General features: G+C 43.5%; 1 protein-coding gene across 4 annotated transcripts in view; it reads right to left on the minus strand.

Moving 5' to 3' along the window:
• The window catches only part of CDK6 (cyclin dependent kinase 6), a 261757-nt gene that overhangs the window by 10780 nt on the left and 229270 nt on the right, over nucleotides 1-21707 (minus strand). For all 4 annotated transcript variants that reach the window (XM_070787476.1, XM_070787479.1, XM_070787478.1 and 1 more), the window contains exons 6-7: nucleotides 10687-10737; nucleotides 5635-5770 (exon numbers count right to left, since the gene is read on the minus strand). In XM_070787476.1, the coding sequence (XP_070643577.1) occupies nucleotides 5635-5770; nucleotides 10687-10737 (187 nt within the window). The remainder of the gene's footprint in view (nucleotides 1-5634; nucleotides 5771-10686; nucleotides 10738-21707) is intronic.

Genomic DNA, 21707 nt, shown 5'->3' on the forward strand with positions numbered 1-21707 from the left:
TTACAGCATGTGGTCGTGGTGGTGTAGTTGCTAAGTCCTGTGTGACTCTGTGTGACTGTAGCCCGCCAAGATCCTCAGCCCATGGGATTTCCTGGGAAGGATACTGGAGTGGGTTGCCATTCCCTTCTCCAGGGGATCTTCTCAACCCAGGGATGGGGATCTTCCTGAACCAGGGATTGAACCCAGGTCTCCTGCTTGGCAGCCAGATTCTTTACCACTGAGCCACCTGGGAAGCCCTTATTACAGTATACATATAACCTAAGTTAGGGAAGTGATTTTTCTGATGCTAGCAAACTTGGTGCCATCGTCAGTCTTCACCCTGACTTTTCACTCTGCTCAAGTTTTATCCATGAGCGGGAAATGGAAAGGGGTTGCCTTGTTCAGGTGTAAGGCTAATTACTGAACACAGGGCCAGTGGAGGGGGCAACACGTAAGGGCTGAACCTAGACCCTGATTATCCCGATCCACTAGCAAGTCATGTACCCCACCCTAGGGCTGTGCTTTCCTTCTAATTCATGTCAAGGTGCCATAGGGGCTAGCAGTGGCCGTACAGGGAGACCATTACATTCAAGTCACTAAACCCTATTTCAGGCTGCTGACCAAGTGCAGGTAGAAGGTGAAAGGAGGAAAGCAGCTATCTGTCTTCCTAAGCTGCTAGTACACAATCAATTAGTTATTAACATTCCTCTAATTTCAGTTCCATTTGCACTCCAACCCCAGGCAATCCTGTTCTTCAGATCCTCCTCCTCTCCTTCTAGCAACTCCTCCAGCATGCCCAGCAGGTGGTCAGCACTAACTAGCGATGAGTAACACCCCACCTGTCCACACCACCGCCCCAGGAGCTCCCAGGAGCAGAGAAGCTATGCCAGCTCCTCCATCCTTGTGGCAGTGTCCGCTGAAGTGGGCTGGGGTCTGAAATGCCTCTCAATATCAGTCTTCCACGTCAGTGGTCCTCAACCTTTTTGGCACCAGGGACTGGTTTCGTGGAAGACAGTTTTTCCATGGACGGGGGTGGGGTGGGATGGTTTGGGGACAATTCAAGGGAATTACATTTATGGTGCACTTTATTTTTAATCTTGGAGAAGGAAATGGCAATCCACTCCAGCACTCTTGCCTGGAAAATCCCATGGATGGAGGAGCCTGATAGGCTACAGTCCATGGGGTCACAAAGAGTTGGACATGACTGAGTGACTTCAGTTTCACTTTATTTTTAATCTAATGCTACCATTGACCTGACAGCAGGTACTGGTCCGTGGCCCAGAGGCTGGGGACCCCTGCTGTATGTAATCTAGCTTTAACATCATCACAATTATGTAGACCTCTTCCATTTAATCTGAGCCCTTGAGTCTTTCACAGTCATGATTGGATTAGCGACTCCTAAAACTCTGCTGAATACAACTGACCTAGAAAAGTACAAACAGAAAATTCTACACTTAACGTCAAGCGAATTTTTGGGTCCCCCAAAATCTTATTTATCCTGAGCTCCCTACCAGTCCATGGATGCCAACCTGTCTTCTGAAAATTAGGTCCAAACAACAAGCAGAGGAAGGAGCTTGTTCTACTGTCTCTAATAGCAATAAACATCTTGAGAAAAGCTTTACAAGGGCTGAATTCTCAAAGGACAGGAAAGCAGGGGCAAAATTCTTGAGCCGGAGTTCTCTCTTCCCAGAGTCCAAGAAGGAGAAAATTACGTAGTGGCACTAGAAAAGGAAGTTGCTAGTTTAATTCCCAGGACATAGGAAAGAAGGAAAAAAAAAGTTGTGGAAATATGTCCAAGATAGAGACATCCCTAGAGGATCATCTGGGAGGAAGCCCTGTTCCCACACGACACTGATGGCTTAGAGCTGGGAGCGTGGCAGAGAGGAGAAATCCTTAGCCTACAGCGGGGCCTGTGTGTGAGAATCTCAAGCTGGAGGTTGTAACACACTTTATCCTACAGAAATATTGTTAGAAAAAGTGCTTGAGTCTTGTTATTGCTCTACTTCAACAGAGCAACTGGCTATTTTGAGAATTAATTTCAAACTCTTGCGTAATAGTGTTGTTTCTGCAAAAAAACATAATTTGCTTGCCAAATAATTGACTTAAAACGAGATTTTGGAATTGCTACTTGACTACTACAGTGGATCTGGATCATTTTCCAACACAAATTTCCTTTCTTTCCTTCTCTGCCTCCATTGGGGGAGTGTTTGTTCTATTAAAGTTGGCCTTGGCCGTGTAATTTTCATCAGTGAATGGAACACGGACAGAAATAGCAGGGTACCTTTGCCAAGCCTACCTAGGCCGTTAGGGGCATTGTATGTTTCTGCTTGCCCTTCTGGGAGGACCCACCTTCCTCCTATGATGAGAAAAACACGCCCCAGGGAGCCAAAGTCCCTTTGGTCTGGGTCCCAGAATGCGACACGTGGGGAAGACCAGCACTTGACCCACTGGCTGAAGAAGAGTTGTTTCAGATGATTCACAGAGCTGTCTCTGCCAGTGTGCAGACCCACGAGCAAGAGACAAAGGCTGACTGCTGATTGCTAGTGAGATATTTATTTTGGTTGTTTGTTACGCAGCAGAAGCAGACGAATACAAGTATCAAAAGAAAAAAAAGAAAAAAAAGTACTACCTCAGGCTCTGAAAGCAGTTAGATAGCAAGAACTCCAAAACTTCTTTTCTACAAGAGCATCATGTCTGGAGGACGTACCCAGCCTCCAAAGTTAATCACGATGAACGGGACAAAACTTGTAAAGATATATAGGTTTGGGTTGCTAAAAATAATTCTCCCCCTGAACTGTCTTGTTACTGCAGACTACTTTCCTTATAGATTTACATAAGAGTATTTACAAATGTTGATGTATATATCCATACACATATGACTGAAGCATTGTATAAAGTCGACTTCTTTTCAGATACAAATGGAAAAGCGTTAAACTTTAAAATGTTAATTGTCAACAATTTTCCTTTCCCTTGCCCTCCTCAGTAAAACATTTTCAATAGAGGAACAGTACTCTGAGGGTGGCAGGGGCCTCTCTCGTACTGAATGGGCTGCTTTCTCAGCTTTACAGTTCTGGCTCTGTCCCTCTAAGATGAAACGGTGAGGGCTTTTAGATAGTTCTGAGGTTTAAGGTCTTGGACTGTCCTTTCCCTGAATATCTGTGCATATTATGCTTCACGCTTAACCCTCAACTGGTCACCATGTTACTGGCTCTGCTTTTTAAATTTTTAAAAATCGACTGCTGGCTGTGCTGGGTCTTTGCTGCCGCATGCGGGCGTTCTCCAGCTGCAGTGCACAGGCTTCTCATTGCGGTGACCTCTCCTGTTGTGGAGCACGGGCCCTAAGGCATGCAGGCTTCCATAGTCGTGGCACACAGGCTTAGTTGCTCTGTGGCTGAGGGATCTTTCCAGACTAGGGATCGAACCTGCGTCCCCCTGAATTGATGGCTAGATTCTTAACCACTGGACCACCAGGGGAGTCTGAGCCCTGCTTTTTATTCCTCTCCTCTGCTCTTCTGATCTCTGCTGCCACTCCTTATCTACCGACTTCCTTCTCTCTTTGGTAGGTTTCTTTGCTCCTTTTTCATCTCCTGCTACTTCTTCAGATTAGCACGTGTAGTCTGACTTTGAAAGCCACCACCGCTATCAGGGGACCTTGAATGAACACATGGGATTGTCTGTTATCTTTAAATTTTAAGTTCTTCTTGGTGATTCCTACTGATGTTGGGGCCAGGAAATCTTTGGGGCTGTCTTTGGATGTTCCAGTAGCTGAAACAGTGGGTTACTTTAAAGTTGTTCATCATTGTGACTCTCTACCCAGAACCCTCTACTAAGAGAAACATTTCATTCAAAGTTCCTGCTGAAAAGGAAAGCCTATGGTGGCTGTATTTTATATCAGGTAGTCCTCACCCTCTCCCAGCATAGCTGATTGGGCTAGGAGTGAAGCTTGGCCTTAGGTACCAACCCATACCATGGTTTGGCAGCAAAAGGGTGAGGTGTGCCAGCCAGATTCCTCTCTGTAAGAATCCGATGGAGGAAACAGAGGCAGGAAAATTGCTCGCAGAGGGACTGGAGAGGAAAGGATCCGTGAATTAGTGAGTTCTGGTAGTCAAGGGACCAGCTGATGTTAAGGGGAACAGACAGCAGGACTGAAAAGAAGCAACGAGGTGGAGTGAAGGGCAGGGAAAAGCAGAATTGGTAAGAGAAGGCGATGCACAGAACAGTGACATACTCTGGATGGCTCTCCATCTGCAGCCACCAGAAGCGATCCACCAAATCTCCTTTTCTTAAGGTAGTGCAAATACATGCTTGGTTGCATTCTGGGTTAAAGAACGATTCCCCAAATAATAATTACGTAAGATTAGAATCACACCCCCTCTCCCCACCAAATGAGCTGTGAAATGTAAGAGAAATCAAGGAAGAAATTTCCTCGATAGCATGTAAACCACTGGGTATGTATGCGGTATACAGTGAGCCCTTGTCTAGGTGAATGTTCTCCTCTCTAATTAACCTATCTCAAAGGATGCGGGCCAGGTCCTCAGTGAGTGTCTTACAAACAGCAGGGAGGGAATAGGGCAGTGGAGGGAACTTTTGCCTAACCATCAAATGAGCCACCATGAGGTGAAGATGGAGTTAGGGCTTTCACTGGGAAAAATCCATGGTTCTGCAAACGGGCCAGTCAATGGCTGTGTCCATACAGAGCTGAAGCATAACATTTCTCCTCGGACTTATAGACTCTTAGGTCTGTATCTAAAATTTGTAATACGCTGACAGAATGGGAGCACTGGCTCCTCTGAGTCTAGGAGCACTTTCTTGGCTAGATATCAAAGGTTGTTCATTTGGCTGGTAAAGAATACACTCATTACTACTCATTGGGTTCCAGACAGCAGGAGTAGTCCAGGGGGTACATTGCCCTGGTCTCCAAGTACAGGGAATTATGTACAAAGCCAAGTACATGAGTTTGAGTCTCAAACAGGGCATAGACCTTTGTTTTTGGTGAGGTATTTTATATGGCAGGGCACGTTCAATACTTCTTAAATAAATCAGTAACTGGAAGGAGTCTTGCTATTTGGTTCCTTTGGAAAAACATCTTCCTAAAGATGTGCCTGTTTTAAGAAAAGACACATTTAGAATGCCAAACAAGCTGCTTAAAGTAGCAGGAAAGTGTAAACAAGGAAACATAATATTTATTTCTACTGAAGCATATGTTTAGACGAATCCAGAGGATTCTAAGGCTGCATTCAAAAGAACATTAAAAAATGGCAGAATGAAAGGGTGTGAATCAGACTCTTTCCCTTTCTATAGGACCTGAAGACACTGCAGAATCCAAAGTCACTAGCTGCCATGGAGGTGGAAATGAAAGCTGCAGAGAGATTTCAGCTCTGTCCTGTGAGGCTGCGGCATGTGAGGCTGAACTGATGCTGTGGCCAGCGCCCAGGGCGGACATAGGACTTCTCAATAGCAGTAACAATTCATTGCGTATCAATGCAATATCAACGTGTATCAATATCAATGCATTACCCATTATCATCATAAGAGGGAAGTAACGTCATTAATCTAAAATGTGTAGGCAATGCATCACCAGCACACTAAAAATATTAGCTGACGAGTTCTATTCATGAGCGCAGAGAAGACCAACTCTGCATCGTGTGAACTTACCAGAAGCAGGTCTTTGCCTTGTTCATCAATGTCTGTTACAAACTTCTCAATTGGTTGAGGGGATTTTGAGTGAAAAGCCTGCCTGGGTAGGGCAACATCTCTAGGCCAGTCCTCTTCTCCCGGGAGTCCAATTACGCTACAAAAGAACCACAGGTGAATGGAAGCATGAGCTACTGTGCTGAAGCGATTTTTCTACCAATTCCAGAAGGAGGTGAAGCCTAAGGGAGGGACCCGGGGAACACAGAGCCCAGGAGTCCCCCACTTGTGTGACCGGCAGGGCTCTTCTCTGTGCTAGTGCAGTATGGTGACCCTGGGGGGAGGGCAATCTCACAGGAGAATTATAAAGGCCACTGGGGAGAGAGACGCAATCACTCTGGCAGCAGCTGTGAGATGTAAGAGATCACGCAGAAATGGAAACTTACCAATAAGCCCTGAAACACTGCCGGACCAGGATCTAAATACTCAAAGGAGACCCGCATAGACGCATCATGTTTTCCCTTATGCCCCAGACGGCTTTTTGTGTCCTGATCAAACACTCCTGTGTTGACACACTTTTAGGATGCTCATCTAACATGATGTGTTGACACGTAAACCTGGTTGCATTTTGGGTTAAAGAATGAGTCCCCAAACAGAAATTACATAGATTAGAGTCAGACCTCCCAAATGAGGCTAAAAGGTATGTTAGTTCTGTGTAACACAAACACTATTTTATCATTTAATATCAAATTTAACTTATTTATTACATATTACATATTACAAATTTAACTTATTTACATATTTTATAGAATTACTTTTTGGTATTGCAAAGTGAGCAAACAATCCATTAAAAACCCTGTTATCTTCTGTCTCCTCTGAGACCCATCCTAGGATCAGAGATGCAGAGAAAGAACTGAGCAATGTAAAAGCAGCACAAGCTTTGGAAACAGGCAGAACTGGGTTCACATCCTGAACTTGCCTTATCGGTAGGTAAGAACAAGTTATTTAACTTCTGTGAGTCTCAGTGAGTCTTTATTTATATGACAAGGGTAATAATCTGTGGTGTTAAGGATCAGCAATGATTTCTGTAAAATGCACAGCACAGTGCCTGGCCCACAGGATCTGTCAACATCAATATCAATGTACTGCGTATCAATGCATATCAATATCAATGCACTACCCATTAGTATCATAAGAGGGAAATAACATTATTAATCTAAAATGTGCAGGCAATGCGTCACCAACACACTGAAAATATCAACTGATGAGTTCTATGGGTGTGTGACTTAAGGTTCTTCAGAACTATTAGTAGGTCTGTGGCCTTATACAACTTATACATTATATAGATGTTCCTTACAACTTATATACAGGTAGTAAGTAGGGTTGAACAAGGAAATTCAGGGGAAGCAAGAACTTATATCTCATATAGACTCTGATTAATTCTGAACCCTGGTTGGTGCAGTGGTAAAGAATCTGCCTGCCAATGGCAGGAGACGCAAGAGATGCAATTCAATCCCTGGGTTGGGAAGATCCCCTGGAGAAAGAAATGGCAACCCGCTCCAGTATTCTTCCCTGGGAAATCTCATGGACAGAGGAGCCTGGTGGGCTATAGTCCACGGGGTCACAAAGAGTCGGATACAACCTAGCGACTAAACAACAACCACAAGAAAAATTAAAATTTAGTGGACAGAATATATGGCTATTGAAATACTGAGCAAACTTTCTGACTACAGTTAGAAATGGTGCTACCCTGCATTATAGTCTTCTTGGCCAGTACTTGCTGGGCCTGAGAGGCCGGGGTGGTGGTGTGGTTGGGGAGTTCTCCTGAATGGGTCTCCAGGGTGTAGGAACAGGTAGTGGTAAATTCCACAAGATTTCTGCAGGACTTTGTTCCCCTTCTCTTACCTCGACAGAGCCCAGGCCACAGGTCTCACCTGGGAAGAGCAGACGCCTGCCACAGGGTGCCTGGTGAAAGTCACTGTTACCCCACCCGTGTCAGACATGCAGGGAGAGCCAGGTTACTGAGGCAGAGAGAGAGACTCACACAGTTACTGAAACAGATGAAGGTAAATGACAACTTGAGCAACAAACAAATTTAATAGCAAGATCCAGAATAAGAATAAAAAGAAGACAGCGAGAACGTTACCATTAATTATTTTAAAAAAATGTGTGTGTGTTTGGATAGAATGGGACAGGCAGAGGAAGAACAGAAGAATGTTTACTAAATGACTTTAAAACATTGCCTTTCTTTCATTTTTGGCTTTTTGGCCATTTTTATATCAATATTTTTGTGTACTGTTACCAGTTACCTAGAAATCAATTCTAACAACTCTTAGTACAAATTGAAAATCTTTTTTTATGTGCAGTTTTGAATATATTTATGTCGAGTTAAATCTGGCAATGTTGGCAGCTGAATGCCAAAAGTTCTCAGAAAAACAGTGTCCCTACATGTATATAAATAACTTTTAAAAGTGTTTTAAAATCTACCACATCCTGAGACATATAGTTTAGATATATTATTATTTTCATTATATAGGCGGGGAAACTTAAGATGGGGAATAAAATGAATGGTTAAAGCCACACAGAGAGAGTTCAGCCCAGAGGCTGGATAGAACTTACTCCAAATTCAGTATTTTATTTCCATTTTACTATGACTCTGCTCTTAAAAATGCTCTAGAATGTCACAGATTAAAAGCACTCAGTTTCACTTTCAAAGTACTTGCTGTCCTTTGAAAGTATAAATCTTCCTAAACACAGAAAGGTTTTCCCCCTTAAGAGAATGTGAATATGGCTTCCCTTTCAAATATATTCACTTTAATATCTATTATGAACTTTTATGGTCCATACATGAGTGTTGTGAAATTCTAAGAGGTCCATTCAAAAGGGCTTGCATGGAATTTCAGGATTTGGATCAAGCTGAATATAAGGCTTAAAAGTTGACATTTGTATTGGAAAGACTGACAGAGCAGGTTGTAACCTGCAAAAGTGAAAGTCACTCAGTTGGTCCCAACTCCTTGCGACCCCATGGACTATACAGCCCATGGAACTCTCCAGGCCAGAATACTGGAGTGAGGAGCCTTTCCCTTCTCCAGGGGATCTTTCCAACCAGGTCTCCCTCATTGCAGGTGGATCCTTTACCGGCCGAGCCACCAGGCAAGCCCACAAAACCTATAAATGGCATGAACGGCTGGGACAGAAATGACTTTTCAAGTGCTTCCAAGGGCCGCTAGGGTGCAGCACTGCCCTTTCTCTACGCCGAAGTGAAGAAAGCCTTCGGAGGAAACTGAACAGCATGACCCGACACAAGGCCAGAAGTCAAGAAGGAAAACCTAAAGGCACAAAACGTAGCGCGCGTCACGGCTTCTTTTCTGCGGACAACCTAGATCTCAGGCCCTGGCCAGAAGTGGAACTGGCTTCCCTTGGAAGCAAGTCAAGTGTGTTTGTCAGAGGTTCCTTCTGGTCCGTCTCATGGGCTTCAAGCACTCGGGGCACCAGCAGTAAGAAGGGCGCTGGAGGCAGGCAGAACACCCAAATGGGGTCAGCTAGGAAAAGCAGGTGAAGGACTTCGGTGTCTGGCAAGCTGGCTTCAGTCAAGAGTGTTCTTGCTTTTAACAAGAGGGTCACGGGTAGGCCTGACTCTCACGGTTCCCTCTTCACGATCACATGCACACAAAACATACTCAACAGGGACAGGCAAGAACAGATGGGAGTTCATCCCTGAATGACCGGAGAAGCGGACACCCAGAAGCAGAGTCACGTACAAGTTTGGTCCTGAGCTGGTCCCTCTGACAGAGTGGACGGTAGCAGCGGCAGGAGCAGTCACTGTGGTACCTGTCCTAGACCTGGGAAGCCCCCAGACAGTAAAAGGTGCACATGTGTTTTTCAGGCCTGAAAGCCACTGGGTCTGACACTCAGCAGTGATGTTGGCGCTCACAGAAGCCTGCTGCAGCTGCTTCTAGTCGCCAAAAGAACAAACTCAGGTTCCCGTTTTATCCCAACTGTCTTCAGCAGCTATGCATGAGAAGACAGTGTTAAAATATAATGTTTTTCTTTAGGGGGACTTTTCATCAGTTTTACAGCCTGAATATCATAATAATCATGGGGATTCCTATCAAATGGTACAGACCAATGTACCATTTTTGGCTCTAGAACTCCCATTTCTTTTCTTGCCACTCCAATCCTGATGGAGCTTGGCAAAGGATGCCCTATTGCATGCTCTGTGAGAAGAAAAGCCTCTTCTTCACATTCTGGACACACCGAAGCATCCACAGCCTCACATGCACAAACACGCAAACACTTCACGCACTCTGAAAATCATCAAGGAGCTACGTCACAGACGACTGGAACCAAGGAATTCGAGCACAAGGAAGGACCTCTAAGTCACTTCTCAGGCGAAGAACAAAAAGATGAAGCAACTAATGATGAATTACAGGAAGAGCTGGCATTCTTACAAGCGCTTATTATGTGACACGGGGCACCAGGTGAGTCCTCTACACAGTGTTCAGAGTGACCTTCTCAAGGCTGCATAGCTCTTTAGCCACAGACAGAGGGATGGAACCTAGGATTCTCATTTCCTTTTTCAGTGTTCCAAAGAGAAGTCAATTGAGTAGCAGACCATCCTTTGCCCAGGAACACAAAACCAAACAATGCAAAGCCAACCTGGCTGATTACAGGATGTTCAATGGGGACATGAAGCCCAGTGAATAAGGATGGGTTACCAGGCCACTGAGCACCCCGCCCTCTGATGGTGGAAGCATCTGAAAAGACCCCAAGCAGACAACACAACAGAACTAAAGAACGGGAGCTCAGCCAAGCAAAGGGGAGCTGCCAAAGGAGCCACACGAGCAACACACAGGCTTCCAGGGCAGAGCAGTCAGGCCACACGTCGTGACGGGCTCTGCACGAAACGGCACGTCTACCACATCCCCACTCACCACACAAATAGTAACACTGTCTGCAGCAGCAGCTTGGGGTAGGAGAGACAAGAGATAAACGTGTTATATGAACGTCAGAGGAAGGTCAACGTAAATGTTCTAATGCTACAGACACGGATGTAAAATCACAGGTACTACTTACTCCAAGATTTTTCCTAGTTGGTCGACATCTGAACTTCCACGAAAAAGCGGCCTGAAAGAAAGACACACATTAAACAAGGAATTTTCTCCAGTTACATTTCAGTCCAGTTTGTCCTGATGATTATTTAACAGAAATCAACATATTCTTTGGGTGGGGAATAAGTAACCTTTCGTAAATGAAGGTTTTTCTTGCATTCTCCTTACGGTAAGGATTGCTCCGGAATATCCGGTGGTGCCTTACTCCCATGCTGGGTATCCTTTTCTCTTTTTAATTTTTTACTTGTTTATTTTTAGTCTTGGTTGTGCTGGGTCTTTGTTAATGCGTGTGGGCTTTCTCTAGCTGTGGTGAGCAGGGGCCGCTCTCTAGTTGCGGTGCTCAGGCTTCTCTTGTTGTGGAGCACGGGCTCTAGGCCGAGGGGGCTTCAGTACTTGAAGCACGTGGGCTCCGCAGCTGCAGTGCACAGGCTTAGCTGCTCTGTGGCATGTGGGAGCTTCCCGGACTAGGGATTGAATGCATATCCCCTGGCTTGGCAGGTGGATTCTTAACCACTGGGCCACCAGGAAACCCCATCCTGAGTATCCTAGTCTTAGTCACTGTAACAACACTGCCACCATCATATACAGGCCCTGGCTTCAAAGTCCTGTCTAACTTTGGGATCGGATGGAACCCATCACTATCTTAGTCTCAAAGCAGAGGTATGTGGAATTCTTTGAAATTATTTGGGTCAGATCCTTCTCAGAGCACCCTTCCTTTTCCTGTAACTGAAGTATGCTGCTGCTGCTAAGTCGCTTCAGTCGTGTCCGACTCTGTGTGACCCCATAGGCGGTAGCCCACCAGGCTCCCCCGTCCCTGGGATTCTCCAAGCAAGAACACTGGAGTGGGTTGCAATTTCCTTCTCCAATGCATGAAAGTGACAAGTGAAAGTGAAGTTGCTCAGTCGTGTCCGACTATTCGCGACCCCATGGACTGCAGCCTACCAGGCTCCTCCATCCATGGGATTTTCCAGGCAAGAGTACTGGAGTGGGGTGCCATTGCCTTCTCCGAACTGAAGTATAGTTGATTTATAATATTAGTTTCAAGCATACAGCAAAGTTTTCCAACTCTCTCTCTCTCTATATATATACATGTATGAACGTATATATATGTGCATGTGTGCATGCTCAGTCGCTTCAGTCATGCCTGACCTTCTGTGACCCCAAGGACTGTAGCCCTCCAGGCTCATCTGTCCATAGGATTCTCCAGGTAAAAATACTGGAGTGGGTTGCCATTTCCTTCTCCAGGGGATCTTCCCAACCCAGGGATTGAACCCGGGTCTCCTGCATTGCAGGCAGATTCTTTTTTTAAATTTCATTTATTTAATTGGAGGATAACTTCTTGACAACATTGTGATGGTTTTTGCCATACACCGACATGAATCACACTTGGGTGCACATGTGTCCCCCCATCCTGAACCCCTCTCCCACTTCCATTCCCTACTCCATCCCTCTGGGTTGTCCCAGAGCACCGGCTTTGAGTGCCCTGCTTCATGGATCAAACTTGCACTGGTCATCTATTTCACATATGGTAATATACACGTTTCAATGCTATTCTCTCAAATCATCCCACCCTTGCCTTCTCCCACAGAGTCCAAAAGTCTGTTCTTTACATCTGTGTCTCTTTTGCTGTCTTGCATATAGGATTGATGTTACTGTTTTCCTAAATTCCATATATATGCATTAATATACTGTATTGGTGTTTCTTTTTCTGACTTACTTCACTCAGTTTAATAGGCTCCAGTTTCATCCACCTCATTAGAATTGACTCAAATACATTCTTTTTTATAGCTGAGTGATATTCCATTGTGTATATGTACCACAACATCCTTATCCATTTGTCTGCCGATGGACATCTAGGTTGCTTCCACGTCCTATTGTAAACAGTGTGCAGGTGGGTTCTTTCTCGCTGAGCAACTGGGGAAGCCCAGCATGTATATAAACATATTTTAAAATTATTTTCCATTATAGGTTATTACAAGACATTGACTATAGTTCCCTGTGGTATACAGTAGGTCCACATCTCTTTTATGTATAGTCGCTTGTATCTGCTAAACGCATACTCCTGATGTATCCCTTCCTCCTCACTTTTCCCTTTGGTAACTGTAAGTTAGTTTTCTGGTGGAGCGCCTTTCCTTAATATCACTCTGCTATCACAGTACTTCTTCATGGGTCTCTCTCCTTCCACTTGTCTGGAATGCTGCAGTGAGCTACCTATGGGGCTGTTTTTTCTGATTATACCACATCCCTTTCTCCCAGTTTTATGACAGCTAACTATGACAAGTTCAAAATCCTAACTCTGGACTTCAGAGGCAATCGTGAACACGCAAGCCTTATTATCTACACCGAGCATTTAACTGACAACTTACCTGGGGGCAAGTGAACTCACTTGGGGACATTTCTGGCACTTTCTTAAGCAGAGAGCAGGGAGTTTTCTAGGTTTGTCCCCTAACCTTTGACCTAGCGCTTTACCTGAACCGGTGTCCAGTTAATACATATCTTATTTTACATATCCCATGGTACACACGTAAAAGTTCCCTAACTCCTGGTTCAATGAATGACACCAAAAGGTATTTTTCAACAGCCATGTGTTTTTAAAAATACGTGCTGCCTATTATCAGAGATATTTTAAAAATATTACATATCAATTATAAGGCCTTAAACTGGACCTCTTAAATATTTTTACAGACAATAAATTAACTTGCTATATAAGCTATATATGGAGACCCCTGCAAACTCACTGCAGTTTAGTAGCTAGAAGACACCTTAAAATTCCTCAACCATCTTTTCCATCCAGGCCATTGTTCTTGAAAATCATTCTTTTCATTTGTTTTATTTTTAGCCACACCACAACTTGCGGGATCTTAATTCCCAGACCAGGGATCAAACCGGTGGCCCCTTCTGTGGACATGTGGAGTCCTAACCACTGGGCACTAGGGAATTCTCAAAAATGGTTATTTTCAAATGCAGTGGAAGATAATTTATTTGTGACGTCATGGGTTAGATAGTGTTCGCTCCCCTCCGACGCCCAATTCATGGTGAAGCTCAACCCCAGTGCCTCAGAATGAGACTGTATTTAGGTATAGTCTTTAAAGTGTCACTCAGTTGTGTCTGACTCTTTGTGAGGACAGTGGCCTGCCAAGCTCCTCTGTCCATGGAGCTTTCCAGGTAAGAATACTGCAGTAGGTTGCCATTCCTTCTCCAGGGGATCTTCCTGACCCAGGCATTGAACCCGGGTCTCCTGCACTGCAGGGGATTCTTCACCATCTGAGCCACCAGGGAAGTCCAATTTAAAGTGATAGGTAAGTTCAAATGAGGTCACAAGGATGGGCTCCAATCCGGCCTGAGTGGAGTCCTTCTGAGATGAGGAATCCAGAGGCACACGTGCCCACAGAGAAGTGATAACATGAGCACACAGCAGAAGGTGAGCCAAGGAGAGCGCTCGCAGAGAAACCCAACTGTCTGACACCTTGATCCTGGGCTTTCAGCCTCCAGAACTGTCAGAAAACAAACTTCTGTCGTCGAAGCCATGCAAGTCTTCAGCATTTTGTTGCAGCAACCCTAGCGAACTAACACAGACACCACTAACGCAGCCAAATTAGTAAAGAATTTTGGAGTTGGCGGGATTCCCTGGTCGCCCAGTGATTGAGATGCCATGCTCCCAGGGCAGTGGGCCTGGGTTCGATCCCTAGTTAGGGAATTAGATCCCACACGACGCAACAAAGAGTTTGCTTCCCGCAACTAAAAACTGCGACTAAGACCTGGCACTGCCAAATAAATAAACATTAAAGAAGTTATGGGTTGGGTTCTAAAAGACATCCAGAGAGGTCTTACAAGACAGCAAGGTGAGAAGTGAAAGTTTCTGAAAAGCTCAATAATGGACTCTTAACAGCTATGATTTATACAGTACTGGTGTCGTATCTGACATAGTGCCATGGGCTGCCCTAACATCATCTCATTTAATTCTCACAAAAACTTTAGGAGCAAGACAGTATTACTATCATCCCTATTTTCTGATGAGGAAACTGAGGACTGGAGAAGTTTCATGACTTACCTAAGCACTTATAACAAATTGCAGACTTAAAATTTTAAACCAGGTCTGCTCTGCCCCAAAGCCCGGATGCTTCATTACTACGTTGTAATATTTTGATTTTGGTTACTTATGTTCTCTGCAATCACAGACAGTCACTTTAGCTGAGCCTCTGGGGTGAAGCAGCTCAGGGGCCCCTGACGAGCACTTTGTAGAGAACCTGATGTCTTGTAAATGAGTGCCTATGGATTTTTATAAAAGATTATTTGTTTGTTTATTAATGGCTGTTTTGGGTCTTCGCTGCTGCACATTGGCTTTCTCTACTTGCAGTGCTAGGGCTTCTCACTGTGGGGGCTTCTCTTGTGGAGCTCGGGTTCTAGGGCACGTGGACTCACGCAGTAGCTGGGGGCTTCTCACTGTGCGGGCTTCTCTTGTTGCGGAGCTTGGGCTCTAGGGCACGTGGACTCATGCAGTACTTGTGGTGTGAGGGTTTAGTTGCCCCTTGGCATGTGGAATCGTCCTGGACCAGGGATTGAACCCATGTCCCCTGCGTTGGCAGGTGGATTCTTAACCACTAGACTACCAGGGAAGTCTGTCTATGGGATTCTTACATTGCTTTGCAAGCGTCCAACTACCTTTAAATTCTTGCTCTACCTGAACAAGGAACAAAGCAATTCACCAGATCAAGGCTTTCTATCCTCTTCATAAAAACGTACTGATCGATGGCCCTTCTAGATCTTTAAATTCTTCCTATAGCCCAATCTTTTATAGCTGTTTAGCTCACACATCTTCGTGGATACATCACCTTTTAATTCTTTGGAAAGCACAGAACTCAAGTCACACAGAATCAACAGGTCTCTTTCTTTTCACACTCACCTATTTCCTTAATATTAAAAGTATAAACATATAAAGCTAAGTATGGCTGGCACTAGGTTTGGGAACAGGAACAAAAGTCCCCTCCTTGTTAAGCAAGTATCTGAGATGGCTGGAGAGGTGAGAGTGCCAGGTCAGCAAGCTCAGAGGCACCGGGAGCATCAATCTAATCTGCTGAGCTGGTTAAGTTGCTATGTCAACATGCCAAGCCCCTCACCCTTCATGAAAAAGACTGGTACCCACAAGCATGAGTGAGATTACTTGTGAGGATTATGGAGCAGTTTAAAATAAGTATGTTGGCATAGCTATTGGGAAACAAACAAAGCAGATTAACTTGAACGGATGTTTCCAGGCAAAGGCGTAAGAACGTCTGCTTCGTAGAGGTGGGTTCCGAGACCTCAGCCTGAAGCTCGGCTGTAACGGTAGTGGCTCTTGTCCTTACTGTTTTGGTTCTTAGCTCGCCTCTTGTTTTTGTCCCTTGGCAATATTCTAACTTTTTTTTTTTTGCTGGTTCCACTATGTACTTGAGCTCGCTCTATCTTATCTTACATTTGCTACGTGTTTTAACAGAGGACTTTCAAGGCAGGTCGTCTACCATATTGTAAGAACTTGTAGTCTTATCTCTATTGGTTGGACTTGGCCCATGAAGTGAAAAGTGCCCTGCATTGTTGCGTTAGGACTGGCTCATCACTTTGGCTTCCTTTAATGAGGGTAGCAAGCAGAAGGGCTGGATCATAACCAATCTTCTGTGAGTACTCAGAAAAACATGCTAAACAGGGCATACTAGAAACTCAGGGGCTACAAAACGGTGTAGAACTCAAATTGCCCTTGCCATCTTAGGAAGTCTTGGTGTGCGATTCTGAGGTCTATTAACTTGTCTTTGCAGCAGATGTGGGTTGGCTTGAGTTATACGGAGCGACTGACTCTGACTGCTGGCAATTTAGCTTCTATAAATCGGATCTATGGATCTTCATATGCAAAGAAATAGTCACAAGACAAGAGAAGGGGCATTAGGCCTAACTGGAACTGGTACTCTCAGCTGGCCAAGAGGTTGGTCATGTGATCAAATTCTTAAAATCACCTATTCAGTTTTTGGCTGAAAATTTGGAATAGTCTGTATGAGCTGGTTTTATGATAAAGGATGCTATGTACATCAGGATCATGGAGAAGGACAATGGGTTTAGAGGAGAGATGAAACTTTTCATCATGATGAACTCCTGGCTGTGCTACGGTGGCGTATGGAGATGTGAGAATAAGATCTCCCTAAGGACTTTCCCTGGTGTTTCCCTGGTGGCTCAGATGGTAAAGAATCCGTCTGCAATGCAGGAGACCCAGGTTCAATCCTTGGGTCGAGAAGATCCCCTGGAGAAGGGAATGGCAACACACTCCAGTATTCCTGCCTGGATAAACCCACGGACAGAGAAGCCTGGTGGGCTTCAGTTCATGGGTTCTCAAGGAGTCAGATGTGACTGAGTGACTAACAAGGACCTTATTCTACCTTTAAATACGGCTCTTTGGTAAGTGTCAGCCGTATTCAGTATGCATGCACCATGAACTGAAGAAACACACAGGACTGATATTTTCATAGAGATTATTTTGAATATTTCTTCCTCCTTCAGATTAGCTGAGATAAATAGGCTTCAATTCATATAATTTATGGCATATTTTAGGTGGACAAATATGAACATAATCTTTGATCATAATCTTTGGTTTAGTGATTACTGCCTTGAACAGTTGCTAACACACACACATGTATGAGTCAGACTGGTTGGTTCTTTATTACCATAAACTAGAGTTAAGTGGGAAGGAAGTAAAGGGTTGAAGGAGCAAGACAGGGGAGAATAAAAGACACAGGAAGACTGGAAGACTGAGACTAAGATAGAGGTGGGCAGATAGAGACAACCTGAGGAGGGCCACAGGAATTTTAAACGCTGCTTCTTCCCACTGCCTAAGAATCTACCTCTTGTGGAAATCCTAGGGTGTACTTATAGAGGCTCCCCTTGAAGAATGAAAACGGAAAAGGAACGCTCTCTTATATTCATGAGACAGAGCCTCATCAAAGATGAAATCATACGGGGACTTCCCTGGTGGCCCAGTGGCTAAGGCTCCACTCTCCCAATGCAGGGGACTGGGCTTGATCCCTGCTTAGGGAACTAGATCCCATATGCCACAACTAAGAGTTCGAATGTTACAACTTAAGACCCAGCACAGCTATATAAGTAAATTAGATAAATAGTTTTTTTTAAAGATAGTCATACATTAAAAAAAAATCACTGTGGGAGCAGGGAGAGACCCACAAAGCTATCCTATTTTGTCCGATTTTGGACATAAGACTCTCAGGTGACATATGAATTATTTTGGACTAATTACGTAAAAACATAGTTATCAACAGAGATATTCTGTTGAAGGTAGGAAATCTGAAGCCTGTCTTTATATTTTTAAAAAGAATTCCTATATACATATTTTGGGGTGGGAGGTTAATTAATGAAATAGAAAGATTATTATTACCAAAAACGTCCAAAAATAAAGAGTGCAGTTGCTTTACTGGATTAACATGTTAAAAAATCCTTTTATTATACAGAACATTACTTAAGGTAACTTTTATGCTTTTTACCATATAAAAACCTACAGTTCCTTTTAATGGCTGAGTAATATTCCATTGTATATATATACCACCTCTTCTTTACCCATTTCTATGTCGATGGACAGTTAGGTTGCTTCTGTGTCTTGGCTAATGTAAAGAGTGCTCCTGTGAACACTGGGGTACATGTATGTTTTTGAATTAGGGTTTGCTCTGGGTATCTGACCAGTAGTGGGATTGCTAGTCATAATACTTTTCAGTAGTTTAACCAAGTGGTTGGGGAACAGTGGAAATGTTATTTAAGGACCTTTGTTCAATCTAAGTTTTATGAATTCATTTCCAATTTTATGCCTACATCCCTTTTCTCTTCCTCTCGTTTATGAGCCTCCTTTTTCTCCAAAAGATTTTCTCCACAGTCTTTGGAACTTTTACGGTCTATTGCATAAACTCTCCTTCTGTTTCTCATGCCCCTGAGCCTCCTTCTATTTTGAATTCCCAGATAAACTTCCAGAAGGACTTTGCCCATGCTACCGTTTGAAGCCAACTTATTTGACAAGACACGTAATATCTGGAGGAAAACATCTGAAACTGAACATGGCTATGTTTTTATAAAAGAGGATTTTACATGATTTCTGAGTATTTGAATATCTTTCTTCATCATTATACTTGATAATAGTTAATGCTGATAAAATAAATTCTATGAAAAGCATACATTTTCATTTATACATATACATTTTTTTCTCTTTTTCCCAACCAAAGGGAGATTACTACAAAATACAATGGCAAATTGCATTCATTTCAAACCATAGCAAAGTCATTTTCCTTTTCATAAAATCACCGTTGTGCCAAAATAAATGTAGACCTTGGGTTTTTTTTTAAACCAAGGATTTCTCTAAGGCTTTCTTAAATTTGTGAGAGGTTAAGCCTTAACATGGGCTTCCAAGTGGTGCTAGTGGTAAAGAACCTGCCTGCCAGTGCAGGAGACCTAAGAGATGAGAGTTTGATCCCTGAGTCAGAAGAGCCCCTTGAGGAGGACATGGTAATCCACTCCAGGTTCTTGCCTGGGGAATCCCCATGGACAGAGGAAGCTGGTGGGCTATAGCCCATGGGGTCACAAAGTTGGACACGACTCAGCATGCACACATGCAAGCCTTAATACTCCCCCCAGCCCTTTACCATGTTGATTTCTCAGAATATATGCTGACTGGGGAAAGGGCATAGACTTTGGTGATAGACTGTTTTGGGTGTGAACCCCTACTCAGCCACTTCTCCTGTAAGGCCTTAGGAAAGTCATGGAGCCTCTGTAAACCTTGATTGCTTCATCTGTAAAAATGTCCAGCTTATAGTAGACCCATAATGAAGAGCGGCTAAATACACAGCTTTCTCAGACTTACATACGGTAGATGTTCCTTGTTCTGGCCACTATTACTCACAGATGATAAGGTAAAATATTTAGCATGATGTGTAAGAAAGGAAGAGGACGTCTGTCAGTGTGGTGGTTGCCCAAGTCAAACCTAACAGTCCTTCCTCTGGAGTCACTATATATTCTCCGCATCTGTAATGGGGCTTCCAGGTGGTACTAGTGGTAAAGAACCTGCCTCCCAGCGCAGAAGACGCAAGAGACACGGGTTGGATCTCTGGGTCGAGAAGGTCCCCTGGAGAAGGAAATGGCAGCCCACTCCAGTATTCTTGCCTGGAGAATCCCATGAACAGAGGAGCCTGGCGGGCTACAGTCCCTGGGGTCGCAAAGAGTCGGACACGACTGAAGCGACTTAGCAGGCACATCTGTTAAAACGCTGAACATTTTTATCATCAAGAAAATAAAAAGCGAATGTCAAATTTTCCTAGTGCAGATTAACTCATTTTGAATTGGCAATATCCTTTCCTCTTCTGAATGTAAGTTTAGCAAAAAACTTGCTCACCATTATCAGTGAAGTGAATTTTCTTGGGTCAAATTACAAAAGGGGAGCGAGTTTCAGACTACATGCGTTTTAAAACAAACAACTAAAAGAACATGTAAATATTATTCATAATCTCAATGGACGGTGCAAAGTAATGTTTAGAAGTAGGATATGTTTTCTAGCAGACAAGACATGTATGGTGATATGTCTGTTATAGGAAGGAAATGATTCATGCATAATGGAAGATCAAAGTATTATTAGTTACAATACTTTCATTGTACTAAAAAGACGAGCGTGTCATGGATCACCCTACAGAACACCTCTGTAACCTGCATTTGACCTGCAGTTATGCTTTAACTGCTATCTTTCTTGACTAGTAGAGGAATTTTCCATGTTCATAAAATGACCTTTCGGAAAATATTACCCAGAAGAATGTCTGCTCTTTTATACTTGTAACTCATGTTCAGTTTTAAAGCTGTTATCAGTGAAGTTAAAAATGACACCTAGACATACACCCAAGAGTACTGAAATGTCCTTACAAAAAACTGTAAGGACACATGTCCTTACAAAAAAATTGTACATGAATGTACAAAGCATATTCATATTCATAATAACCAAAAAGAAGAAAGTACCCAGATGTCCATCAACTGATAAAGGGCTAAACAGAATGTGATACTGCCATACACTGGAGTATCATTCAGTCATAAAAAGGAATGAAATGCTGCTATAATGTGGCTGACCCTTGAAAACATTATGCCGAATAAAGGAAGTGAGTCACGGAATACGATGTGCTGTGTGATTCCATTTATATAGAAGAGACACATCTAGAGAGTCAGAAAGTAGACCAGTGGTTGCCTAGGACAGGGCCCTGTGGGGAAAGGAGAAGTGACTGCTAATAAGTATGGGGCTTCTTTTTAGTGATGAAGATACTCCTAACACTCACTGCGGTGACAGTTGCACAGCTCTCTGGATACCCTGCACTAAAAACCACTGAACTATAAAATTGTTATTGGTGAATTGCATGGTATGTGAGTTATAGGTCAATAAAGCTGTTTTTAAAAAGTGGTTAAATTATATTTCCAAGCAAACATTACAGATTCAGGACCGAAAAAGAAAAACTGCTAAGAAAACTGCTTTAGGGCTAAATATATGGGAAGTACATGGTATTAAAGTTCAGTGATAGACATTTCTTCTCCCATATATTCAATCATGTACTCGTTTGGAGAGAAGTGCTTTAGAAGTTCTGAATAATCTACTAGTATCTGAATCTCCCCAAATACCTGATTTATCAGATTAGGGTTATATAATAAACCCCCCAAATGTCTATGGATTAAAAAAGACACTCAAAAAACTATCTAATGCTTTCCTATGGATGGTGATATTATGGTTGATTTTTCGCCCCTGCATTTTTCTATTATTTTGTACTAAGCATTTATGAGCATGTGTATGTGTTCGGTCACTCAGTCATGTCTGACTCTTTGCAACCCCGTGGACTACAGTCCACCAGGCTCTTGTCCATGGGATTTTTCAGGCAAGAATACTGGAGTGGGCTGCCATTTCCTTCTCCAGGGGATCTTCCCAAACCAGGGATTGTACCCATGTCT

This window comes from Bos indicus, chromosome 4 (assembly GCF_029378745.1).
Source record: "Bos indicus isolate NIAB-ARS_2022 breed Sahiwal x Tharparkar chromosome 4, NIAB-ARS_B.indTharparkar_mat_pri_1.0, whole genome shotgun sequence".
Lineage (NCBI taxonomy): Eukaryota > Metazoa > Chordata > Mammalia > Artiodactyla > Bovidae > Bos > Bos indicus.